Source organism: Thecamonas trahens (assembly GCF_000142905.1).
Source record: "Thecamonas trahens ATCC 50062 unplaced genomic scaffold supercont1.37, whole genome shotgun sequence".
In the NCBI taxonomy this organism is placed as follows: domain Eukaryota; order Apusomonadida; family Apusomonadidae; genus Thecamonas; species Thecamonas trahens.
The window spans coordinates 286092-309182 of record NW_013657643.1 but is presented as its reverse complement, the minus strand read 5'-3'; the positions used below and the strand labels follow the sequence as shown (position 1 = coordinate 309182).

At 62.5% G+C, this 23091-nt stretch overlaps 4 protein-coding genes across 4 annotated transcripts; 1 reads left to right on the top strand and 3 right to left on the bottom strand.

Moving 5' to 3' along the window:
• Positions 1 to 206: 206 nt before the first annotated feature.
• Positions 207 to 1353, bottom strand: AMSG_07819 (plasma membrane intrinsic protein). Its single transcript, XM_013900424.1, has 2 exons — positions 1078 to 1353; positions 207 to 854 (listed from the first exon to the last, which is right to left on the bottom strand). The coding sequence occupies exons 1-2, from the start codon at positions 1327 to 1329 to the stop codon at positions 324 to 326; spliced, it is 783 nt and encodes a 260-aa protein (XP_013755878.1). The 5' UTR covers positions 1330 to 1353; the 3' UTR covers positions 207 to 323.
• A 518-nt stretch (positions 1354 to 1871) lies between these two features.
• On the top strand, positions 1872 to 10621 carry AMSG_07818 (uncharacterized protein). Its single transcript, XM_013900423.1, has 2 exons — positions 1872 to 1982; positions 2336 to 10621. The coding sequence occupies exon 2, from the start codon at positions 4764 to 4766 to the stop codon at positions 10578 to 10580; it is 5817 nt and encodes a 1938-aa protein (XP_013755877.1). The 5' UTR covers positions 1872 to 1982; positions 2336 to 4763; the 3' UTR covers positions 10581 to 10621.
• AMSG_07817 (uncharacterized protein) lies at positions 10594 to 13323 on the bottom strand (the record flags this gene model as incomplete). Its single annotated transcript, XM_013900422.1, has 2 exons — positions 10594 to 12939; positions 13207 to 13323. The coding sequence occupies 2 exons, from the start codon at positions 13321 to 13323 to the stop codon at positions 10594 to 10596; spliced, it is 2463 nt and encodes an 820-aa protein (XP_013755876.1).
• A 618-nt stretch (positions 13324 to 13941) lies between these two features.
• Positions 13942 to 22033, bottom strand: AMSG_07816 (uncharacterized protein). The gene has a single exon (XM_013900421.1). The coding sequence runs from the start codon at positions 18469 to 18471 to the stop codon at positions 14011 to 14013; it is 4461 nt and encodes a 1486-aa protein (XP_013755875.1). The 5' UTR covers positions 18472 to 22033; the 3' UTR covers positions 13942 to 14010.
• Between the last annotated feature and the right edge of the window lie 1058 nt (positions 22034 to 23091).

Genomic DNA, 23091 nt, shown 5'->3' with positions numbered 1-23091 from the left:
CCATCGGCTTTTGGCCGACTCGGCTCGCCAAGGAACCGCCACCCGCTGCTGGGCGGACGGTAGCGGGGGAAAAAAAAGGAGGGGGGGAGGGGGGGGGGGGCGATCCTGATCTTATCGAGGCAAAGGGATGGATGGTTTGGACTTCTGGATTGCAACAATGGTGGGGGGGGGGGGGTGAGAAGATGATGTGAGGCAGAGAGGTTGTGTATGGGAAAGGTGGACGGTTGTAATAGTCGCGGTCGCGGTCGAGGCCAGGAAGGACAGGGCACGACGCGACAGGAGAGGACAGACAGGATAGGGTCAGACTCGATCAACACACGCAGCTACTTGCCCGGGTTAACAACCCGCATGGGGGCGCCCTCCTCCTCATCGGTCTGGGCGGTGGCGGGCTTCGGGCCCATGCCGATCGGCTTGGCGACGTTGAAGACAAAGGCGCCGAGGATGATGACGACGACGGCGGCAACAATCGGAGCAATCCAATACAGCCAGTGGTCGTCCCACCGGTCAGCAACAAGGGCCGGGCCAAAGGCGCGGGCCGGGTTGAGCGAGGCCGACGTCCAGCGGCCAGTGGCGACCGTGGCGGCGTAGTACGCGGTGCCCTGAGCCAGCGGCGCGATGTTGCCGGCACGGAAGGCCTTGCCGTACGAGGTCTCCACAAACACAATAAGGACAAAGAGCGTGCCCATGAACTCCCACAGGAACGCCTGCCCATCAGTCGAGTTGGGGAAGACGCGGACAGCGCCGAGCCACTGGTTCTGGTGCTGGCCGTCGCGCGCCGCGCGCACAAACGCCGAGCCGATGATCCCGCCGAGGATCTGCATGAGGAAGTAGACAGCAAACTGGATGACGTGGATCTGTACCATGCAAGACAAGGTTCATGTGAGTGAGCGTGGGTGTGCCGCTTCTGGAGACAAGGAAGAAGGCGACGCGCAGAAGGCCAAAAATTTGCAGAGAGGGAACGGCCGTTAGGCCGCAACGGACAGCCGTTGGACCCAGGCCCGGAGGCAAGCAGCGGGCGCTTGCGGGTGCTAGAGGGCGAGCTAGAGGGCAACAAGCGGGATATAAGAGGAGGCGTACCTGCTGGAAGACAACAGCGACAAGGGAAACGATCGGGTTGAGGTGACCACCCGAGTAGCCCTTGGCAAAGTAGAGGGCGGCGGCGTAGGTGAAGCCCGTGGCCAGAGCAAGGTCGCCGGTCATGCCCATGGCTGGGTTGGAGACCCAGACCGAGGTCACGATGAAGACCACAAACATAGTGCCGAGGAACTCGGCCACGGCGCCACGCCAGAACGCCATGTCGCGGATGTTACCATTGAACTCGCCCGCCATGATGATGAGATGAAGGAAGTCAGGTGGTCGTCCTGATGCTGGCGAGACCTGCTGGTTGCCGTTGACAAATTGTGCCGCTCCTCACGCAATGAAACCGTTGCCCGTCGTTGCGGAACGTTTCCGCTACACCGATGTCGGCAGCCAATCACACGCATTCCCCACAGCACCACACTCGCCGGCTGCTGCCTGTGTGTTGATCACCGCTGGTCATCTGATGGGAAGCAGACCGAGGTGTGCGTGTGGGTGGCAAGCATCGCTGGATCGGCTCCTGGCATCAGCTTCCGGGCATGGTACAGAAGATCATTGCGCCGCAAGTTGCCAATCAACTCTACAAGCCAGAGACACAGTTCCAGGGACATTCATCGTCCGTGTGATAGCTAGTTGCTATTGTGAGTGGGCTTGATGCCGATGGCAGACGGTGGCTGCTGATGACTATTCGATGACAACAAATTTTTGCCGTCGCACGTTTCGCTGTGTCTCGTTCAGTTTTTCAGTATAACCACTGAAAATGACGTTGATGGAATGGTCATCACTTCTCACCAGCCACGCGACACCACCGTCAGCTCCCTTGCCCACCTTCCCCGCCCCGCCCCTCCTCCCCTTTCCCAACAACGGTCTCTACACCCAACCAGAGGCTGCCATCCCCAACAACAGTACGTATATTCCCTCCTGCTCGTCGCCCCCTTCCACCCATTCCCTCCCCCCCTTCCCCACCACCACACCACCACACCACCACCCAGCACACGTGCTGCCACCCGAAGGGGGAAAGAGGGAAACTGGCTCCCTCCTCCTTCCAATTTTCCCCAATGACAATTGTTCATGGATGAACATGCCCGATTGTGGTGGTCGGCTCTTTGCGGTCAAACTCACCTCGGGCGGCCATCCCTGCTCGTTCCCCCCCCTCCCCCCCTCCCCCCTTACCGCTCTACCCCCCCCCCTTTGCTCTTCCTTGTACACTTCACCCCCACCGCCGAGTCTGTACTCACTATTGACATACTCGTCACAGGCTTTGTTGCAATCGTCATGGTGTCGCTGTCGTTTCGAGTCGTTGCCGCTCTGCTCGTGGTGGCCCTGGTCATCGCCCCGGTCTCTGCCGGGCCAAAGAGGACCGTCATGGTTGCCGAGTCGGTCTCCGGCTATGCGAGCTCTGTGATTGAGTTGAATTCGGGGATGTTAGCCTGGAACGGTGATGTCGCCAATGCGCAGGGTGGTCCCGACGGCTCGTACGCCACCTGTAACCTCTGCAATGACGAGTACTGCAACAGCCTGCAGTTTTCGTCTTTCGGACTTGCTGCCCATGCCGACGCCATCTTTACCGGCCTGGAGTTCAAGATCAACACTGTTACCAGCGCCGGGGATTCGATCCAAAACTTTTACCTGGCATTGAGGAACGGAGGCACTTATATCGGCAATTGGAATACGGACGCAACCATTCTGCCCGCTGGTCTCTCTACTCACCAGTTTGGAGGCGAGTCTAATCTTCTGCAGCCGTATAGTCCTCTGACTGCTACTCTGGTGAACAGTGCCGACTTTGGCATCCAACACTATTTTAGGCGCGCAGGTTGCTCTGTCAATGGCGGTATCGCGGCCGAAGCCGGCCTAATGACTGCCTACTACGAGCGCTCCGTCGTGGTCGAGGTCACTTCGGCCCCGACCCAGTCGCTCCAGGGCGCCACCTTTAAGGTCTACATGACCAACCTTGTGCACGTGTCCACCACCATCACATGCAACTTTAACGACGGATCGTTTTCGAATGCTGCCTCCATCGATGCAAGCATGAACTTTATCACGTGCGTCATGCCCGGACTGGCCAAGGGCTCGTTCGCCAAGCTCCAGATCTTCCTCGACAGCACCAACGACCCACTTGATGATGTTTCGTACATCTACATTCCCATGGCTTCTGAAGTCGAGACGATGATTGACGGCGTCCAGACCTCGCGTTTTGCCGCCGATGTCGGCGGCACTGGCGGCGTACTGACGCTGAACCTTTTGTCTTCTGAGGGCATTGACAACATCATGTACGCCGGTATTGTCGCCTCGCCCTCGGCGTGTCCGACTAACAATCCAATCGGCAAGGCCGTTGTGTCGGGCAACTCGGTTGTGCTCACCTCCTCGGCCCCCACGGCAGGAACCTACCACCTGTGTGTGGCCGAGAAGTCAAACGGACCGTTCCAAAAGGTCGACCCAAGCCGGGTCACGCTTGAGTTCTTTGCCGCCGCCGCTGACGACATTGCCAGCATCACGCCGAACTCTATCGGCGTCTCCACGGCCGTCACCCTCAGTGTCGTGCCCAAGGCCGCGTCTGCGTTTGCAGGGCCAACGACCAAGATCGGCTTTGCAGTCAGCTCGTGCGACGGCAGCGTCCAGCCACAATTTGACTTTCCGGAGCCCGGCACCGAGCTTGCTGTCTCTGGCAGTGACTTTGGCTCGAGCAACGACTATGTCGTCTGCCTCTCGGTCTACCCCAACACCTGGGTTCTCCAGTCCGGTGTTACGCTCCAAGTCCGCGACGGCCTCCTTACCGCCATCAACCCTGCAGTCATTGGTGCTGGCTCACTCCCTGTCCTCGACTTTCAAGGTGGTGCGTTCACCGAGACCGGTACTGTTTACGGCTTTGATGTGTCGGGCAACCCTCGCTGTTCCGACCCAGAGCTGGTGACGTCCAAGACAAACTTTCCGGGCGTCCCGTCCCGCCCTCGTCGACTCTCAGCGCCGGTGATTACACCGTCTGTGGCTCCGTCAACGGAGGCGCCTCGTTTGTCGACTCGCAACAGTCGTTGACCGTCACCTCGCCCAACGCTGCTGTCACCGCAATCTCGCCAAGCAGCATCGTAGGAGATGTTGAGGCGCTGATCGACTTTGTTGGCGTGGTCCCTACCCCGACAACTCTGGCGTATATTGTCTCTTCGACGGACTCCTGCGTCGCTGAGGTCGCCACCTTTGAGATCTTTTCTTCTGCAATCAGCGTGCCCGTCACCGTCTCGCCCGGCACGTACTATGTCTGCATCCAGACTGGTGTCACTCCGGTCCACCAGGGAGTCGCCAGTCAGTTTGTGGCCGTCGACGCGCTGGCAACCGACTCGGCCGTCCTCTCTGGCGCGCAGCAGGTATCGAACGGTGTCGCGACATCCTTTGTCTTTACCATCGGCGCCAACACCGCCCTGTTTCCAGCCGCCGCTGTTGCTCTTGCCTACCCCGGCGGCTGCTCCTCACCCTCACTCCGGCTGCTCGAGACACCGGTCTCCAGTCTGGCAAGCAGCACCACGCTCAACGGCGCCGTGACGCTGCCAGGCGCCTGGCCTGTCAGCCCTCCTAAGGTCGAGCTCGACGTCTGCTTTTCGTACGATGGGACGACCTTTGTTCAGCAGACCTCGCCGGGAGTCACGGTTGTCTTCCCGTCGGCCAACCTCATCACGGGCTTTACGCCGCAGACCATGGTCAACGCGTCCAAGCCCGGCTTTGAAGTGCTCGGCCCGCATATTTCGTCGCTCACACACGTCGCTATTGCGCTGCCGGGCACGTGCGCCGACGTGGCCGGCCATCTGGCCGCCGGCATGCCACTCACCGATCCCTCGAGCTTGGTCACGTTCCCCAATACCCTTGTCCTCGATGCAGCCGTCACCGAGGTTGCGCTGTGTGTCTCGACTGACTCGGGCATCACCTTTACCGACCAGGTCATCGGCGGCTCCATTCCTGTTGCCAACGACCCCAACGCGCTCGTCATCGAGACTGTCGATCCGCTCGTGACCGTGGCCGGTGCCACGACGGTGACGATTGGCACGCCGTCGCCGGTCGACCCCAACGCCAAGATCGCCTTTACCAGCTCGTCGTGCCTCTCGGATCGCATTGGCAGCGTTGCACTTGGCGGTCCCGGCGTAGTCACGCTCTCGGCCGGCTTCCCGTCGGGCGGCGTGTTCACGCCGTGCTACTCGACTGATCCAGCCTCTCCGGCGCCGCCCGCGTCGTGGATTGGCCAGATCGCGGTTCCCGCACAAATCTTTGTCCTTCCTGCGGCTTCGGCTGCTGTCGTTGGCTCAGTGGCCCCGGCTGCTGTCGGTGTCGGCGCGCCTGCTTCGGTTGTTCTCACCCGCTCTGGCTCGGTTGTTGCCATCGGCTGCGGGACGTGTCGTATTGGCTTTACACTCACCACCTGCAGTTCGGAGCCTCCGGTCACGGTCGCCATGCCTGCGGCTCTTGAGCAGCAGACTATTGTCCTGCCTGCCGGGCTTCCCTCGGCTGGCGCCTACAAGGTCTGCTTCTCGACCAACTCGGGCACGTCTTGGACGCAACAGACCGCCGTCACGCTCACCGCCGTTGCCGCCAACGCCAATGCCATCACTGCCGTCTCCCCGGCCATTTTTGCTGCGACCATGACGCCGACGCTGACCGTCTCGACACCGTTCCTCTCGCCACACACCTTCCTTGGTGTCACCGCTGACCCTGACTGCAGCACAGCAGGTAATGTTGTCTCGGTCTCAGCCTTTTCGACGGCCTCGTCCAAGTTGACCATTGCACCGGCGCTCGGAATCGATGGCACGTACCAGGTCTGCTACTCGGTAGATGGCGGCGTGAGTTACACTACGTCGGGCGAGACCGTCGAGGTTATCTCGGCGCTCAGCTCGTCGATCACCAGCTTTACGCCAACTGTCATCGGTTCGCGGACGACGCCGGCGATCAACTTTGTCAACGCAATTGTCTCACCCAAGTCTGCCATTGCCTTTATTCCTGCAGCGGTCAAGGACGAGGCGGGTGCGTGCAACCAGGCGTCGTACCGGACCGCCGTCACCGCCCTCTCTGCGGCCACGAACGTCGCTCTCGGCTCGGCCTTTGACGAGGTCAGCCCTACCACTTACGCGCTTTGCTACACTGTCACACTTGGTGTCGCCAGCGAGAACTGGGTGCTCCAGACCAACCCGTCGCTTCTCACGGTCACCGTCGCCACCCCGACCTCGCTCACCTCGATCTCCCCTCGCATTGTTGCCGCCGACGCCCTCGAAGTCCTCACCATCGGTGGTCTTGTGGCGACGCCGACCACCAAGTTTGCCTTTTCGTACACCACCTCGTGCGCTACCACGCTCGACGGCACGACTTCGTATCCTACCCCGTCCGGCACCGTCGTGCTCGCATCAGGCCTCACCCAGTCCGGCAAGACCGCCCGTCTGTGCTACTCGGTTGACGACGGCGTGAGCTGGCAGGCACAGGGCGACGACTTATCTGTTGCCGTCGTCCGTGCCGTCCCGACCTCGCTCACCTCCATGTCGCCGTTGCGGACTGGCGCTGGCACTATGCCGGCCTTTTCATTTGCCGGCACTGTCCCGCTCTCTGCCAACGTCAAGGTTGGCTTTGGCATCGGCAGCTGCTCGGGTACCATCTTTGGGCAGATCGACATGACGACGTGGAGCTCGCCGGCGTCGGCCATGACATGGGGCGTCCCGCCCACCCCGGGATCCTCCACCACCTACATTGTCTGCTTCACGGTGGACTCGACGACCTGGGTCGAGCAAACCTCTGTCGGCACGCTCCAGGTCGAGGTTGCCGCCGCCAACTCGTTTTCCTCGCTTGTGCCGCCGAATCTTGGCGTCGGTGCTGTTGGTTTTACCCTCACCCATGCCGGCGGCTCGCTCCCCACTCCGACCTCGTACCTCGGCATCACGACCGGCTCGTGCGCTGCGGCGGGCAGCTTTGACGTCCTCCTGCCGTTTTCGCTTGCCGCAGGTGGCGCCGCTGTCTCGGACACGGTGCTCAACATGACAAGAGGCATTTCGGCGCCGGGCGCATACAAGCTCTGCTACTCGGTCACCGGGCCGAGCTCGGGCTTTGTCGAGCAGACGCTGGTCTCGCTCACTGGCGTTGCCGCTGCAGCGAGCGACGTGACAGACATCTTGCCTAAGCTCTGGCTCTCGCACGTCCTTGAGCCGCTGACCCTTACCCTCGATGCGGGCTTTGTCTCGACGCCGACGACGTGGCTTGGCTTTTCGCACAACTCGAGCCTGTGTGAGGCACGGTCCGGGCGCGATGGGCTCACTGGACTCACCCACCTCGCGGGTGCGTCCGAGACCCTCGAAGCCGGCGTCACGGACATCGGCACCCACTACGTGTGCATTTCGGTCGACGACGGCCAGAGCTGGATCACAACCGCAGCTGGGACCGTGTTTGTCGATGGCGCGTCGCCGACCTCTATCACTGGCCTCTCGGTCGGCGACGTCGATGCCAATGTCATTTCGGATGTCCGCTTTTTCGGCGCGCGTCTGTCGCCGCTCACTCACGTCTCGCTCGTCAACCTCGGGTTTGGTGCTGAGGCGGCCGACGCGGCGCAGATGGCGTGCGACGACGCGTCGAAGCGGCTGGAGGATCGGGTCCTGAGCATTGTTCCTGGCGCCAACATCACGCTCATTGACGATGGACGGCACTCGGTGTGCTACTCGGAGAACGGTGGGCTCTCGTACGTCGCGCAGACGTCGCCGGCGGCCACGCTTGTGGTGCAAGAGTGCTCGCAGTACTCGTCATGTGGGTCGTGCCGGACGACGCCGTCTTGCGCATGGTGTCTCTCGACGTCCACGTGTGTCTCTGAGGCCGAGGCGTGCCCGGTCCAGGCTATCTGTCCGACATGTACACCTGCAGAGTTTGGTGCGTGCCCGACGCTGAGCGAGGACCCGAGTGTCCCGGCGCGCGGCGTGTACACCGGCGGCTCGGTGGTGCCGTTTGTGACGACGCTTGCGCTCGACCCGATCGACGAGAAGCTCGAGTGTGAGTTTTTCAATCCCGCGACGCTTCGGAAGACCCGGGTCAACGCCACCATTGTGTCCTCGACCAAGGTTGAGTGCGTGGCGCCGCCGTCAGAGCTCAAGCTCACAGCTGCCGAGGTCCGCCTCTACGCCGGTGCTGAGCTCTACACTGCCACTGACGCCGTGGTCAACTTTGAGTACTACATCTGCGAAGACGTTGCTGTGTGCGACGGGTGCTACACGGCGGAGCGGCCGGAGTGCGGGTACTGCATGGAGACTCAGACGTGCTCGGCGAGTAACCTCTGCCCGGCGCCGCTCGACTGGGGCGGCTCCGAGTGCCCGACGATCTCTGCGGTGGCACCTACCGACGGGCTGGTGACCGGCGGGGCGACGATTACGCTCACCGGAACGCACTTTGTGGACGTCAAGGGCATGGAGGTGGTTTTCGGCTCGGTGAGCGTCAACGCGAGCTTTGTGTCGACAACCGAGTACACGGTTGTCACGCCGCGCATTTCCAGCTCCGGGCCGGTGGAGCTTTCGCTCCGGCGGCGCGGGCTCGAGTACGTGCCTGCCGCAGGAGTCATTTTCAACTTTTTGGGCGACCCTGCGCTCTTTCCCAAGTCGCCGACTTCTAACGCGCCGATGATCATCGGCTCTGCGGTGGGTGCTGTCGCGGTTGTGCTCTGCATTCTCGCTGCCATTCTCGGCCTTGTGTACAAGCGGCGGAAGGATCGCGAGGCACTGCTCCGGCCGCCGGTGCTCACGCCGGAGATCCGGGAGCGGATCATGTTTGGCGCACCGCCGACGCTCTCGGCCGACGATCGTAAGATGGCCGGCATGCTGCAGTCGTTTGTGGAGACTGTGGTGATGGACCACGAGCTCATTGCTACTATTGGTGACGTGACGCAGGCGACAGAGATGGACAAGATCACCAAGGCTGTGAACATGGTGTACGAGTCGCGCGGGCTCTCGCTCTCGATGCTCCTGTACATGGTCTCGCGCGAGGTCTCGCTCGCGCTCTCGCAGTCGACGCTCTTCCGCACCAACTCGTTTGCCACCAAGCTGTTCAAGACGTTTTCCAAGATGAAGGGCCTCGACTACCTGCACGAATCGATTGGGCGGCAGGTGAACCTGCTTTTGCTCGAGGGGGTGGGCGATGTTGATGCCATCAAGACCAAGTCGTCGGGCAACAACGCGTTGGAGCGGTTTGCGCTCCTGGAGCGGTGCCAGCGCGTCTTTGCCGCCATCCAGGCGACGCAGGACGCGGTGCCGATCGAGTTCCGCCACCTTTTCCAGCACGTCCGGCTCCGCATGCAGTCCAAGTTCCCTGTCTCTTCGGAGGACCTTGGGCTGTACATTGCCGACTCGCTGCGCGACCACCTGGACGACACGTCCGAGGCGTACATCGAGGGCAACAACTGCTTCTCGGACCTTGCGGCGCTCGCGCCGCACATCCAGTCGGACATGTCGGTCCTCGGCTCCATTCTTGGACCGGTCCAGGAGAACCTGGCCAACTTTGAGTCGACGATCACATCGCTCACGTCGCAGCTGCGCAAGGTCAACCATGTGGTGGACCAGCTCCGCGGCGCGCTCGATCCCAACTCGGAGGAGGCGAAACGGTTCCTCGAGGAGCACCAGCGGGTGCAGAACTCGATTGCCGTCGGTGGCTTTATGTTCCTTCGCTTCCTCGTGCCTGCGCTCACTGCGCCCGAGGCGTTCAACATGGTCCACGAGCTGCCCACGCCCGAAGAGCGCAAGCTCCTGGTCATGATCGGCAAGGTGCTGCAGAACCTGTCCAACGGCAAGGAGTTTGGCACCAAGGAGAAGCACATGGTGCAGATGAACGACTTTATTCTCGAGAACCAGACTGCAGTGGCGCGGCTGTTTGACACGCTCTCGACAGTGCCTGCGTCGTCGACGCCGATTGCGCAGCTCGATCGCGCTCCAGTCCCGCGGCGCCACCTCGAGTCGGCCGTGGTCACGCTCTTCAAGCACGCCCGCACCAACCGCGACAAGATAGTGGCGCGGCTGCATGACCACTCGTTCGGCGGCAAGCAGCTGCCAGCAGCTATCATGTCGCAGCGGATCCAGGCCGCCAAGGTCTTTGAGCTCGTCCTCGACCAGACCGAGCAGTACCTCAACGCTGGTGCAGGCTCGACGTCGACCGACTACCTCAACACCACTGAGGCCGGCCCGTCGGCAGCGGAGCCCAAGCTGCAGTCGATGATCAAGCTCACTGACGAGGTCTTTGACGAGCTCATCCAGCAGGACGACTACACAGCGCCCGAGACCGACCCGCTCGGTGACTTGGGTGCCGACAACGACAATGGAGGAGGAGTGGCACTTGCCACACTCACGCTCACCCCGATTGTCCGCGACGATTCGAGCAGCTCGTCGAACGACGGCTCAGTCTCGCCGGCCGATGTCAGCCTCGCACCGCCGCCGCCAAGCGACAGCGCTGCGCTCCTCACGCCCGCCGGCGTCAAGGAGCCGCCGCCGATGATCTCGGACGCGGTCGAGCTGTGACGATAGACGTCATTTAGTTGATAAACGGCCGACTTGCGCGCGCCCACCACACGGCGGTCGCCACGCCGGCGAGAAGCACGGTGGCAACGGTCATCATACCGAGCACCGAGTCGAGGCCGGTAGACGAGTCCGGTGCCGGCGTCGGCTCGTGAGCGCTGCTGAGCCGGCCGGCCGGCTCACAGACGGCGCCGTCGTTGCCATCCTTCGAGTCTGCAGCAGCGTCTGCGGCCGAGGCCGACGCGGATGCAGGGGTCTCGAGCGCCGAGAGCATCTCAGCAAACGAGAGCAGCTGAGACGAGTCGGTAGGGCGCGGTGTGCCTGGACCGTTTGACGAGTGGGCGTCGCTGACGCCACGGAGAAGGCTCGGCCCGCGCAAGCGCGGGCCAGCCTCGTCGACGATGGCCTGCGCTTCGCGGGCTGCATCGTCGGGAACGAGGGCGAGCCGCGGGAGGTGAACCGGGCGGGAAGAGGGGAGGCGCGGCGGCTGTTCGGCCACGGCGTCGTTGGACGACGATGGCGACGACTGATCCAGACTGCGCTGCTGGGCAAGCTCGAGCGACTCGCGCATGGCGCGGCGCATATCCTTGGCTTCTTGCTTGCGGGCCTTGCGCGAGGCTGGCGAGACGGCCAGTAGCGGCGTTTCGCAGAGGCGGCCGTCGGCGCGCCGGTTGGCGCGGACGAGAAAAACATTGTAAAAGGCAAGCCACGGCGGCGAGTCGGCAAGGAGCGGTGCGAGGAGGGCGTTGTCCTTGATAGCGTTCCCGAGGGCGATGATGTGGCCCATGTTGCTGGGCCGCGGGCCGGGCGCCTGCAGCGTCATCAACGTGTGCTCGGCAAGGCGGACCGGGAGAGCAACCGAGTCGGCGAGCTCGACCACCAGCTCGGGATGGACGTAGGCAGCAACAAGCAAAGTGGAGACGAGCGTGGTGTAGACCGAGCTGTAGGTGTTGGCCGACGGAAAAGCAAAGAACAGGTCGGTCATCCGGCGGAGAGCGTTCTCGCGGACAAGGGTAGTGAGGATGTCGGGCACGTCGCCTGAAAACGTGGTGAAGAGCGTGAGCGTCTCGGCGACGGCCATACGGAGCGAGCCGAGCCGCTGTCGCGAATGGGGCAGTGGCCATGCCGGCGGGGCGACGTCGAGGAGGGCCACAAGCGGCGGAATGGCGATGGGCAGGGTGTCGAGACAAATGGTGGCCATCAGCGGCAGGGGATCGGGAAGCTCGTGAGCCTTGGTAGCTGGTCGCTGCAAAGTGCCGGGTGACGGAAGCCATTGCGGCGAGTGGACAAAGTAGAGAATGGCGCGGACGACGCGAACGGTGGGGAGGATGTCAAACGAGGCATGTTGTGTCGGTGGCGAGGCGAGTGCGGCGAGGGTAGTGACGATGGCTACCAGATTTTGCTCGATGAAGAGCGGAAGGACAAGTGGGAAGAGCGGAGTGGTTGCCTGTTTGAGTACAGCACGCGGGTACCACTCGAGGATGGCGATGATAAGGTCAGCGGCGGCAGCAGCGGTGGCGGTGGCGTCATCAGCAGCGGTAAGCAGTGCGGCAGCGCCCAACGGGGCACGTCCGGACGCGGCATCTGGGCTGAGCCTGGCGATGAGCTTCTCGACAACAGCCGCCGAGAAGAGCCACGAGAGCACGTCGGGCTCCGAGTGGACAACGAGGGCGTGCATGAGGTTGAACATGCCAGTCCGGTGGATGTTGGCGAGGATGCCGTCAAGAACGCCTGGAACCAGCGGGAGCTGTGACATGACCGGCTGCGGCGAGTGGGTGAGCAAGAACTCCAGGATGGTAGCCAGGTGGGCAAGCTGCGTGTCAGGCTCGAGCAGCCAGGCAGCTGCGGTGCTGGACACTCCCGGTGCCACCGTGGCCACCCGCTCCAGCACGCGGCGGACATGGTCGAGAGTCATAGCAGTGACGACACGGCGCGCCTGCGACCGGAAGACCTCGATTGCCAGTTCGGCCAACTCGGCATCGTACTGCTCCCCAGCCTCCTGGCTCAGCAGCGCCTGCTCTTGCTCAAGCCGGCCAACTTCGGCCTGCCCCTTTGGCACTGGCGGCCCGCGCAGGCCTTGGGCCGTCTGAATGAGCGCCATGCCGACACCATCATGATCCTCTCCGTCGGGAATCGGGGTGTAGTCTGCCGCGATCGGTCCATCGTCTGTGGCATCGTCCGACTCTGTGGTTGTGTCGGTCGTGTCGGTGGTCGTGTCGGTCGTGTCGGTCATGTCAACCGAGTCGGTGGTCGTGTCGGTCGCGTCGGTTGTGTTGGTCTTGTCGGTAGCCGCGTTGGTCGTGTCGTCCGAGTCGGTTGTGTCGGACAAGCCAGCCATGCTGTCACTGCTCGAGTTGCCATCCTCGACTATGTTGGCGACATTGTTGCCGCCGGCATCATGGTCATGGTGATCAAGGTCATCATCATGGAAGACTGCAGAATCGACGTGTTGGGGCGAAGGGAGCGCGTCACAAGACGAGCCATTGGCACCGGGCGTATGCAAAGTAGTAGAATGTGACAAAGAAGCGGAGCAGAGAGAGTCTTGTCCAGTAGTAGTAGCATGTGCATGCGCGAGATTGGGGCCAAAGAGTATGTCTAGAAGGGTGGAGAGCGAGTGCGAGGTGGTGACCAGAGCGAGGATGAGAAGCGAGCCAGACTTTACCCTGGTGAGGAAGAGCGGGTGGCGCAGGAGGGCAGAGAGCGGAGCACGCGAGTCCACAAGCCTCCACAGCTCAGCGTCAGACATAGTTGTTAATTATGTACCTTATGAGCAACTCCAATGTTCCTCTCCCTTGCTCCTTCCCCTTTCTTCCCTTGCTCTCTCACGCTATCTACTTGCCTTCCTTATCCTGGTCCAGCTCGCTCGCTCGCGCTCTTGATCGCTCAGTCGGTCTCTCGACGTTGATCACTCTTGCTTCGGCAATTGTGGCTCTTTGCCACAACAAGTAGCCTCGCGCTAGAAAATAACGCCTCTCAGCCTCGCCACTCGTCCTCATTCACTGTCCGCCGCCACCACACGTCGCCACCCGTTCCTTTCCGAGTGGCTGGGCGAAAGGGGGGGGGGGGGAGGGAGGAAAATTTTACAATCAATAATCCCGCCAACACCCAAGCAAGTTGGATCGGAGCTTGTTCACGACTGCGGTGGCGCTTTTGCAAAGGGTAAGAAAGCAAAGCGATGGAAGAGAAGCAGACGTAGAAATGGTAAGATGAACAAGAGTCGGACAATGGTTGGAGGTGGTCTGCTTGATCATAGTGCTCTGGTTGGATCCAATCACTTCGGTACGTAGCACATGAAGTGTTGCTCCGAAGTAAAACAACTAAGATCGCCCCCCCACCCTCACGCACGACACCCCAGTCCACGGCGTTCAGCTTTGTCAGCATTTACCAATCTTGGCATCCACGATTATGTTGTAAAAGCGCGTCCACCTCAAGCTCACCCTTGCGGGTTGCCAGCAAGACTGTCACCAACCTTGCCCATGCTCGTAATGAACGGCAGCCCGCGAAGCCGGTTGTAGTCCAGCCGTGAGCCTGACGCGCCCGATGACTTGGCCGCCTCGATCTCGTCGAGCACCACACCGAGCAACTCGGCCGCACGCTCACGCTGCACCACAGCCTCGGCCGACAGCTCCACAGACCCGATCTGGATCTCCTGCAGCTTGGCCAGCATCTTGCCTCGCATCGACACTGCGTGCTTGTACAGGAACACAAGTGCTCCCTCCAGGTGCTTCGTCGGCACAACAGACGCCTCCAGCTCGTCGCGTCCCGGCGCGTTGATCGGCACATGCGCCAGATCGTCCAGGAGCTTGGCAATCGTCTCTGCGTTCGACGTGATGAACGAGTTCATCTGCACCATGTGCTTCTCCTTCCCGCCAAACTCCTTCTGGTTCGACAGGTTCTGGATCGCCTTGCCCAGGAGCACAAGAAGCTTGCGCTGGCCCACATCCGGCGGATCGTGCACCAGTCCGTATGCCTCGGGCGCCGTGATTGCAGGCACAAGGAACCGCAGGAAGAAGAACCCGCCAACTCCCACAGAGTTGTGCGACGCCTGCAGGTCCAGCAGCAGCCGTCGTGCTGCCGGCGACTCCGGATCCGTCGCTCCCGACAGCTTCTCCACAAGCTCAGACATCTGCTGCAGCCGCGTCGCAAGCTCCTCCACGCTCTCCTCGTACTCGGCCAGGTTCTCCGCCATCGGCGCAATCACCTGCGCCAGCTCGGCCGTGTTGTTTGTCACCTGGTCCGACACACCGGCAATCTGCACAAATGCCTCCGCCCCGTGTGCGTATAGCGTCGACGTCTCCTCCAGCCCCTCGCGCAGCGCCTCCGCCATCAGCGGTGCAAGCTCATCCGCCCGCACAGGGAACCGCTCCTGGATCGCGCCCTGCACTGCACGGAACAGGTACCGGAACTCGGTCGGTACAGCAGGAATCGACCCGCGCACCGCGTTGAACAGCGTCTGCGTCAGCTTGAGCAGCTGGAACTGCGCTCCGCCGCCCTTGCCCGCCCTCAGGCCGTCCACGTCCACATCGTCCTCGAGCATCAGCTTGTTGATCGGCCGCCCCAGGGTGCTCCGCACATACTCGAACCCCTTGAGCTTCGAGTATAGCTTGAACATCTTGGTCGCCATCGAGTTGGTCCGGAACAGCGTCTGCAGCGTCAGCGTCGTCGTCACCTCGCGGGAGACCTGGTACAGCAGCAAATCGAGTGCCAGCCCGGCGTGCTCGTACACAATGATCGCCGCCTTGGCCACCCGGTCCACTTCGGTCGATGGCGTCACCTCGGCCAGGAGCGCAATCATCTCGTAGTCAAACACAATCTCGTGCACAAACCGCGAGAGCAGCGGCAGCAGCGACTTGCCGTCCATGCCCAGCGGGAGCACAGACCCAAACACCACGCTCTGGATCTCGCTCGGCGACATCTCCGGTGGCCGCGTCAGCTTCTCCATGTCGCGCTTCCGCTTCAGCAACAAGCCCGCAATGATCGCCACCGCCACAATCGCCACAAACAGGAACGCGCCCAGTGACAGCAGCACCGTCTGCGTCGTCTTGGACGGCGGTGGCGGAATCGGCGCCGGTGGCGGCACGTACCCAAACGACGTCGACGCCACAGCAATCTCCGCCCCATTCAGCATCACCCGCAATGCCGCATCGCCATCGCTCACAGACTCGGGCAGCTCGCACACCATTTCTGTCGACGACACCACGCTTCCGTTCGTTGCCTTGTCCACGTCGTTCGTCACGCACTGGTACTGGTACTCGAGTCCAACATCGCCACTCGACCGTGTGCCCGCGCCTGTAAGACGTCCGTTTGCGTCCACAAACAGCGTCCCCGTCAGCGTCAGCTCCACCCCGCCCGTCGTCGGCCCGACCGCGGGCGCCACAGAGCTCACAACAGGGCAATCGGGCCACTCACTCGTGGGATGCACCCACACCGCGTCCACGCTCAGCCCCACAGACGAGCTGGCGTTGTATCCAAGCGCATCCAGGCATGCCTGCCGCGACATGCATCCACCCTCCAGAAGACAGAATCCACACTCCGGCCGGGCTGCCGCGTCGTAGCAGTTGCCGCATCCGCTCACTGCCCCGCACTCGTAGTACGACAGTGACGCTCCGCCGCTCGCTCCATACGCCACACGCTTGGCGCTCCCCACGCTCTGCGTCAACGACACACTTGCTCCAAGAATGCCCAGCTGCGACTCGGCCGCCCTGCACAGCACGCTTGTGCTCGACTCGACAGACGCTGCGCTGAACGACTCCACAATCGTCCCGTCGTACACAAACCGGCACTCCAGGTCTGCCACGTTTGCCGCAAGCTCTGTCGAGACCCGGATCTGCGTCCCGCCATCAGACACTGCAATCGCCGGCGAGATCCCTGTCACACGCGGGCAGTTCTCCAGCGCACAGCTCGTTCCGAGGAACGGCGTGCACACGGCGCTGCTCACAGCGCACGTGTCTGGCAGCACAGAGTTGAGCACGCACTGCGACTTGCCCACGCACCATCCGCACAGCGGCGTCGCCCGGCACTCGCCGCACGACGTCTTGGTCGTGCAGTCGATGGCATCCACTGGAACGTCCTGCTTCGTCCAGCTGCTCCCGCCGCCGGCCTCCTTCACACACACGCTGTACCTCCCATCCGCAGGCAGCAACGGCTCCACCGTCGATAGCACATGGCCCGTCATCGCCACCTCGGACACCCGTGCCCCGCCATCGCTGCACGCCGATCCACTGGCAACAAACGCCACCTTGGTCGTCGGCCCAGACGTCGCCGCCAGCCCGCGCAAAATCACCCGTGACGCCACTCCCGTCTGCACTCCAGGCTGCACAACGGCACCAAGCCCGTAGGCAGGCGCCACATCGCCAAGCGCCACTCTAAGCTCTGTCGCCACGTAGGTCTCTCCAGAGTCCACCGAGTAGCACACCGTCCCGTTGCCCGTCGTCGTCACGGTGCTCCCCGCCCGCGTGCCAAACAGCCACCCGCCCTGGTACGCCGCGATGCTCGCTGGCGCCTCTGTCAGACTCTGCAGCGCCGTCACGCCCTCGAGCACACCCGCCACGCTGCACCCGTTCGCCGTCGGATCAAACCCGATCATCGCCGTCGCCACAGGCACATCATCCTTGGCCACACCGAGCCGCACACCAATCGCCGCCTCGGCCACGCTCGTCACCATGTACGACGGCAGGACCTCGGCCACATCGGCCGCCTGCGCCTCGACCACGCGCACGCTGCCGGCGCTCGTCTGTTCCACAAACCCGGTCGACGGCGACTCTACCGTGTAGCACAGCGCGTACGTCCCGGCACTCAGCCCGCCCGACGACCCGAGATCGAGCTCACCGCTCACGTTGTACGCGCTCACCGCAACCGGCGCCGTGCATCCGGAGCCCACGCTGTCAAACCCGATGAACGCAGTCGCAGACCCAAGCGGCCCGACCACGTCAGCCACCACGTTTGCACCGCCTGCCCCGGCCCCGAGCACCGCTGGCAAGAACGACGTGATCGAGTTGGCCCGTGCCACCGCCACGTTGAGCACCGGCTCGCTCTGCGCCACCCAGTTCGTTCCGTCGGCCGTAAAACACACCGTGAACGTCTGCGCTTCGCTCACGACGAGCCCGCTCGCCCATGTGTACGGCGTGCTCGTTCCCAACGACACGTCGAGCTGGCCGGCCACTGTGCCGCTGCAGTCACTCGACAGTGAGAACCCGATCCGACTGAAGCTCGTCTGCTTGAACGTCCCGCTCACGACAAACGCAGGCATCGAGCCTGTCCCCACCACATTCGGCGAGATCGCAGAGATCAGCCCGCTGCTCGCACGCACCGCTTCCATTGTCACCGTCGACGTCTGCGCCACGTACCGCCCGCCGTTGTCCACAGACACGCACACACGATACAGGCCGGCAGTCGGGAGCGCGCTTCCAAGCATCGTCGCTGCGCCCGTCGTCACCACGTTGGTCACGCCCACAACCGTGCCTGCGCACCCGCCGATCCCGAACCCGACCCGCACGTTCACGCTTCCTTCCAGTCCACTGAACACCACAGGCTCGGCCCGTCCAACAGCGACCACAGACGGCGCCACACTTGCCACCGCGTCTGCCACCGCAACAACAACCGTCACGTCCACGACTCCGCTCGGGCTCTGCTTCACCCAGTTCTCGCCCGCATCACCGTACGTCACCGTGTAGCATGTGTCCCACACCTGGTTCACGCTCCCGCCGTCCTCGATCGGGAACGTCGGCGAGACCCCCATCGTCGTCGACGTCAGTCGCATCACTCCACTCCGGAGCCCGTCGTTGTTGCAGTCTGCTCCGCTCGGCACAAACGCCACAGCCGTCATTGGCGACGCCACCGCCCCGCTCACGTAAAACGTGTTTGCCGCTCCGGATCCGATCACGCGTGGCCACATCGAGGTCACCGACGACGAGCTCGCCGCAATCACCTCCACGTACACAAGCTCCTGCTTGAGGAACGGCCCGCCCGATCCCGACACCGAGTAGCACACGCTGTAGTTGCCGCTTGTCCCGGGCGCGCTCGCGACCCACCCGCCTTCGCCACCGGCCACAACCTGCGTCACAGACACCGGCCCAGAGCAGCTGCCATCGAGCGAGAACCCGACGTACGTCGACGACGAGCCCACCGCCCCAGCCAGCACAAACGATGGCCCGACCCCACACCGATCACGCGCGGCGACACACTCGTCACCGTCGTCGTCGTCGCCTCGATCACCACCACGCTGCCGGCCGTCGTCTGCTTCACCATCGTCGATGCTCCGCTGCCACCCGACGAGAAGCACACGTCGTATGTTCCGCTGCTCAAAATCGCCGTCCCGAGCACCGGATTCGCTCCCGTCCCGATCGCCAGTGCCGTGAGCCCCACAATCGGCCCACTGCTGCACCCGCTGCCACTCGCCACAAACCCGAGGTAGCAAGACCCGCACTCGATCCCGGGCGCGCTCCCGCCCATCGTCAGCTCGAGGCTCGGCGTCGCACCCACTCCAAACGTCGACACGCCCACGCTCGCAATGCTCGTCGACGTTGCCTGGACCACCACAATCGACGCCAGCGGAGCAACCTGCTCTGACCAGGTGGCATCGGCATACCCAGCCGTGTTTGAGTAGCACACCACAAACCGCCCACCAACAGGTACTCCTGCCCCAAGCGACACCGGTGTCGGAGATGGCGGCGGCGGCGGCGTGGACCCGGAGTACGCCATCACTCCGCCATACCGCGGCCCGCTCTGGCAGCTGCCCGGACTCGCAAGCGCAAGCCGGCCTGTGCCGCCCGGTGCTCCAACCACCGTGAGCGTCTCCGTCTGCCCGGCCCCGATCGCAACAGGCGACACGCTTGCAACCGTTCCGGCGTTGGCGTCCGTCGTCACAGACAGTCGCCCGAGCGTCTGCTCGGTCCACAACCCACCGCCGTCCACAGAGTAGCACACAACAGCGGTGTTGGTTCCCAGTGCGGGCATCGATCCACCCGAAAGCACCTTGGAGCTCCCAGTATCACCCTCACCAAACGACGTCACGAGGACGTTGCCAGCGCCACAGTCACCGACCGGAGCAAGCGCAATCTGCGTCGACGGTGTCCCGATGGCACCCACGAGCTGAAGCGACACTGCGTTGCCCTCGAGCACCGCAGACGGCACCACCTCGGTCACCGCAAGTGCAGACGCCATCGCCACCCTCACCCGCGCACTCTGCTCGATGAACGGCGTTCCGGCCTGCCACTGGAAACACAGGGCCAGATCCACAAAGCTCGTCCCGGCCCACGATGGTACCGTCGCCGTCACCATAGCCGATCCGGCCGAGTACACCTCTTCAAAGTACCGCAGCGCTCCAGAGTTGCATCCGCCAGGCACAGCGAGCGCAAGCCGCGCTCCGCTGAACTGCCCCGCAGAGCCCGGCCCCGTGTATGACACTGCCGTCGGCACTCCGTTGCCGATCGCCGCCGGCCCTACCCCACTCACCAGCACCGAGTTGGTCACGGACATGACGTTGATCACCACCGACGCCGACGTGCCCTGGTGCACAAACGGCCCACTCGGCCCCGACGTCGACAGGCACACATACAGCTCCCGCGCAGATACCAGCGTGTTGCGCAGTCGCAGGCTCGCCGTGTTCGACGACGTCACCGCAACATCAACCACCTTGTTGGCGTCGCTGCAGCTTGCCGCCTGCGTCGAGATTCGCACGTACGTCGTCCGCGTTGACGTCACGCCCACAAACGTCACGCTCGTCGTTGCGTCCGACACCAAGTAGTTGGGCGAGACGCTCGTGAGCGTGCCGGCCACGCGTGACGTGACGGTCACCATCTGCGAGGTGTCGAGCCATGATCCACCGTTGTTCTGCGACTGGCACACCTTGTACATCACGTCACCGCTCGTCACCGGCTCCAGAGCGCTCGTCAGTGGGCCACCGAGCGGCGCACTCGCTAGAATGTTGCCCGGCGTGCATGCCGCTGCACTAGCCACAAACCCGTGCACCGTCCCGATGTCCGTCGCCTTGGCGTCCGCAAATGTGATCGCCGGGTTCGAGCCTCCGCCCCACACGCTCGGGCTCACGCCGCTGATCCCGCCAGCCACCACAGACACCACCCCCACGTTTGTCTGCTCAACCCACTGGTCGCCGTACGTCTTGAGGCACAGTCGCAGGTCGAGCCGGTCACCGCCCGGGCCCACAGGCAGCTGCACAGATCCGCTCTTGCTCGGATACCCCACCTTGTTGGTGATGGATCCCAATGGACAGCCGGTTGTACCAAGCCCCAGCTCGGTGGACGGCAGGCCGTAGTCGCGGTTGCCCACAAACTGCAGCTGCAGCATCGGCGAGTCGGTCTGCCCAATCACTCTCGGCCACATCAAGACAACCGAGTTGGCCTCGGCCGTCGCCATGTGGATCCGCGTCGCCGGTAGGAACTGCTTCATGTACATGCCGTCGACATCACCGCTCACCGAGAGGCAAAGCGCAAAGTCCCCGTACATGGGAATGGCCGGGTCGTCGAGTCGCATTACAAACTCCTTGGCGCCGGCGATGTTGTACGAGACAAATCGCGCATCACACGAGGAGGTGGACGGGGTGAGGGCGACAAAGACCTGTGAGCCTGAGGTGAAGCTTCCGGTGAGCGTGATGGTCTGCGAGTCGGCGTTGGTTGAGCGCGAGAACCGCTGGCTCGGGCCTATGGCAGTGATGGTGCTGGGGGTGATGGCCGGGTAGGTGAAGGTGGCACCTGTGGCAATAATCGCCTCACCTGATTGCGGGAGAATGCCGAGCGATACCGTGGGGCTGATGAACGGCGAGCGCGGCGGCATGGTACAGGAGATGGAGGTGTCCGAGTTTCGGGTTGCAGGAACGTTGATGCTGTCCTCGATGAGGACACAATAGACCTGGCTCATGTCAAGCTGGTCGTACCCGGCACCCGTGATAGTGATGGTGGATCCAGCAGAGCCAGATGCTGGGCCGATGGCGTTGAAATCGATAGTTTCTTGCATGTGGATGGTGATGGACATTCTACGGATACGAATGTTCATAGCCTGACCCCCATTCGAGTCCGAGACGATGATGTAGAAGCCAAAGTTGTTGGCCTGCATGTCGTTGTTGGAGAGTGAGACGCCGACGGTATCGGACGGCGATCCGTATGTAAAGGACTGCCAGTTGTTTGGCCATCCGTTAGAGAGCTGTGTTGTAGACGGCAGTGGATCGCCGATGATGGTGATGCCCCGATTGAACTGGAGCGCATACGCCTCATACGGAGATGCGGTGTAGCCTGCGTCCAGTTGGGCGCCTCGCCGACCCACATACTCAAAGGATGCCTCAATGCCGACCATTGTACCCCGAAGAGAGAAGCCAAAGTTAGAACAGCCGAGAATATTAGTGCGAGTTCCAGATGCCTGAGCAAAGCTCGAGGTCAAACCTTGAGCAGCAGCTGGTGCATTTGCCCAATTGGTGCTGTCAAGTGGATAGTCAATCTGGGCGCATGTGGCTGGCCAGCGGAAATTGGCCACCACGCGGACAAACTGGTGGGGAAGGGCAGCCGACGCAGTGTCACCAAAGGCGAGGAAAAGGACCACATAGATGCAAAGGAGATGGTTCATAGAAGGGAGCAACATTATGTGGTAATACTCGAAGAACTTGCTCGCTTGTACCAAAGCAAGAAGAGAGAGGTCAATGCCGACGTCTTACTCTCTTGTCCGTTCCTCCTTGACTCAAGACAAACGTGAAATGCCTGTGATTGCCACACAGCTCAGTCGCAGTCGCAGCCGGCTGAGCGAAGCGAAGCAGCTAGCACCCTCATTCTCATCGCTATGAGCTCCGATGGCGTCGACACAGTCGGCTCCGGAGGAGCGGGAACCCACCCGCCCACCCTTTTTGATGACGATGCGCAACGACGACGACAGGGCGCTCTCTGGGTGGGTGCCTCATACTTGCTGGCACACGAAGTCAGCAGGCCGTCGAGCCAGCGGAGCGACCGCTCGGCCGGCAACTGAGAGTTGCCGCGACTGCTACAAGTCGCTAACACTCGCGGCCGGCTTATCGAAGCGAGGCGGCTGACACCGTACTTCGCTCCGATGGCGTGGACACAGTCGGCTCCAACGGAGCGGGAACCCACCCGCCCACCCTTTTGATGACGATGCGCAACGACGACGACAGGGCGCTCTCTGGGCGCCCAATTCTCACCATGATATCGTGTGTACGCGAGCCATGGCACGGCATGCTGGATGATCCGATGATGACGACCTACACGGTCAGATAAACCCAGGAGGGGTGCGGTAAAGGGGTGTATGAATCAAGAATCAGCGCATCACAGTGTATGATCAATACTCGATAGCCATCATTGCATCTTATTGCCTGCCCTTGTCCGCACCATCCATGCTTGATGATGTCCCTCATCGCCAGATCGATCCCTTCCCCAAGCTGGCCACCGATTGGGCTGAGAGATCGGGTGTTTGAGTCAGATGCAAGGGATGTATCAATTATCAACCTGTCACAGCGCATATTCCGTCATCGATATCTAATCACGCACCCTTGTCCGCG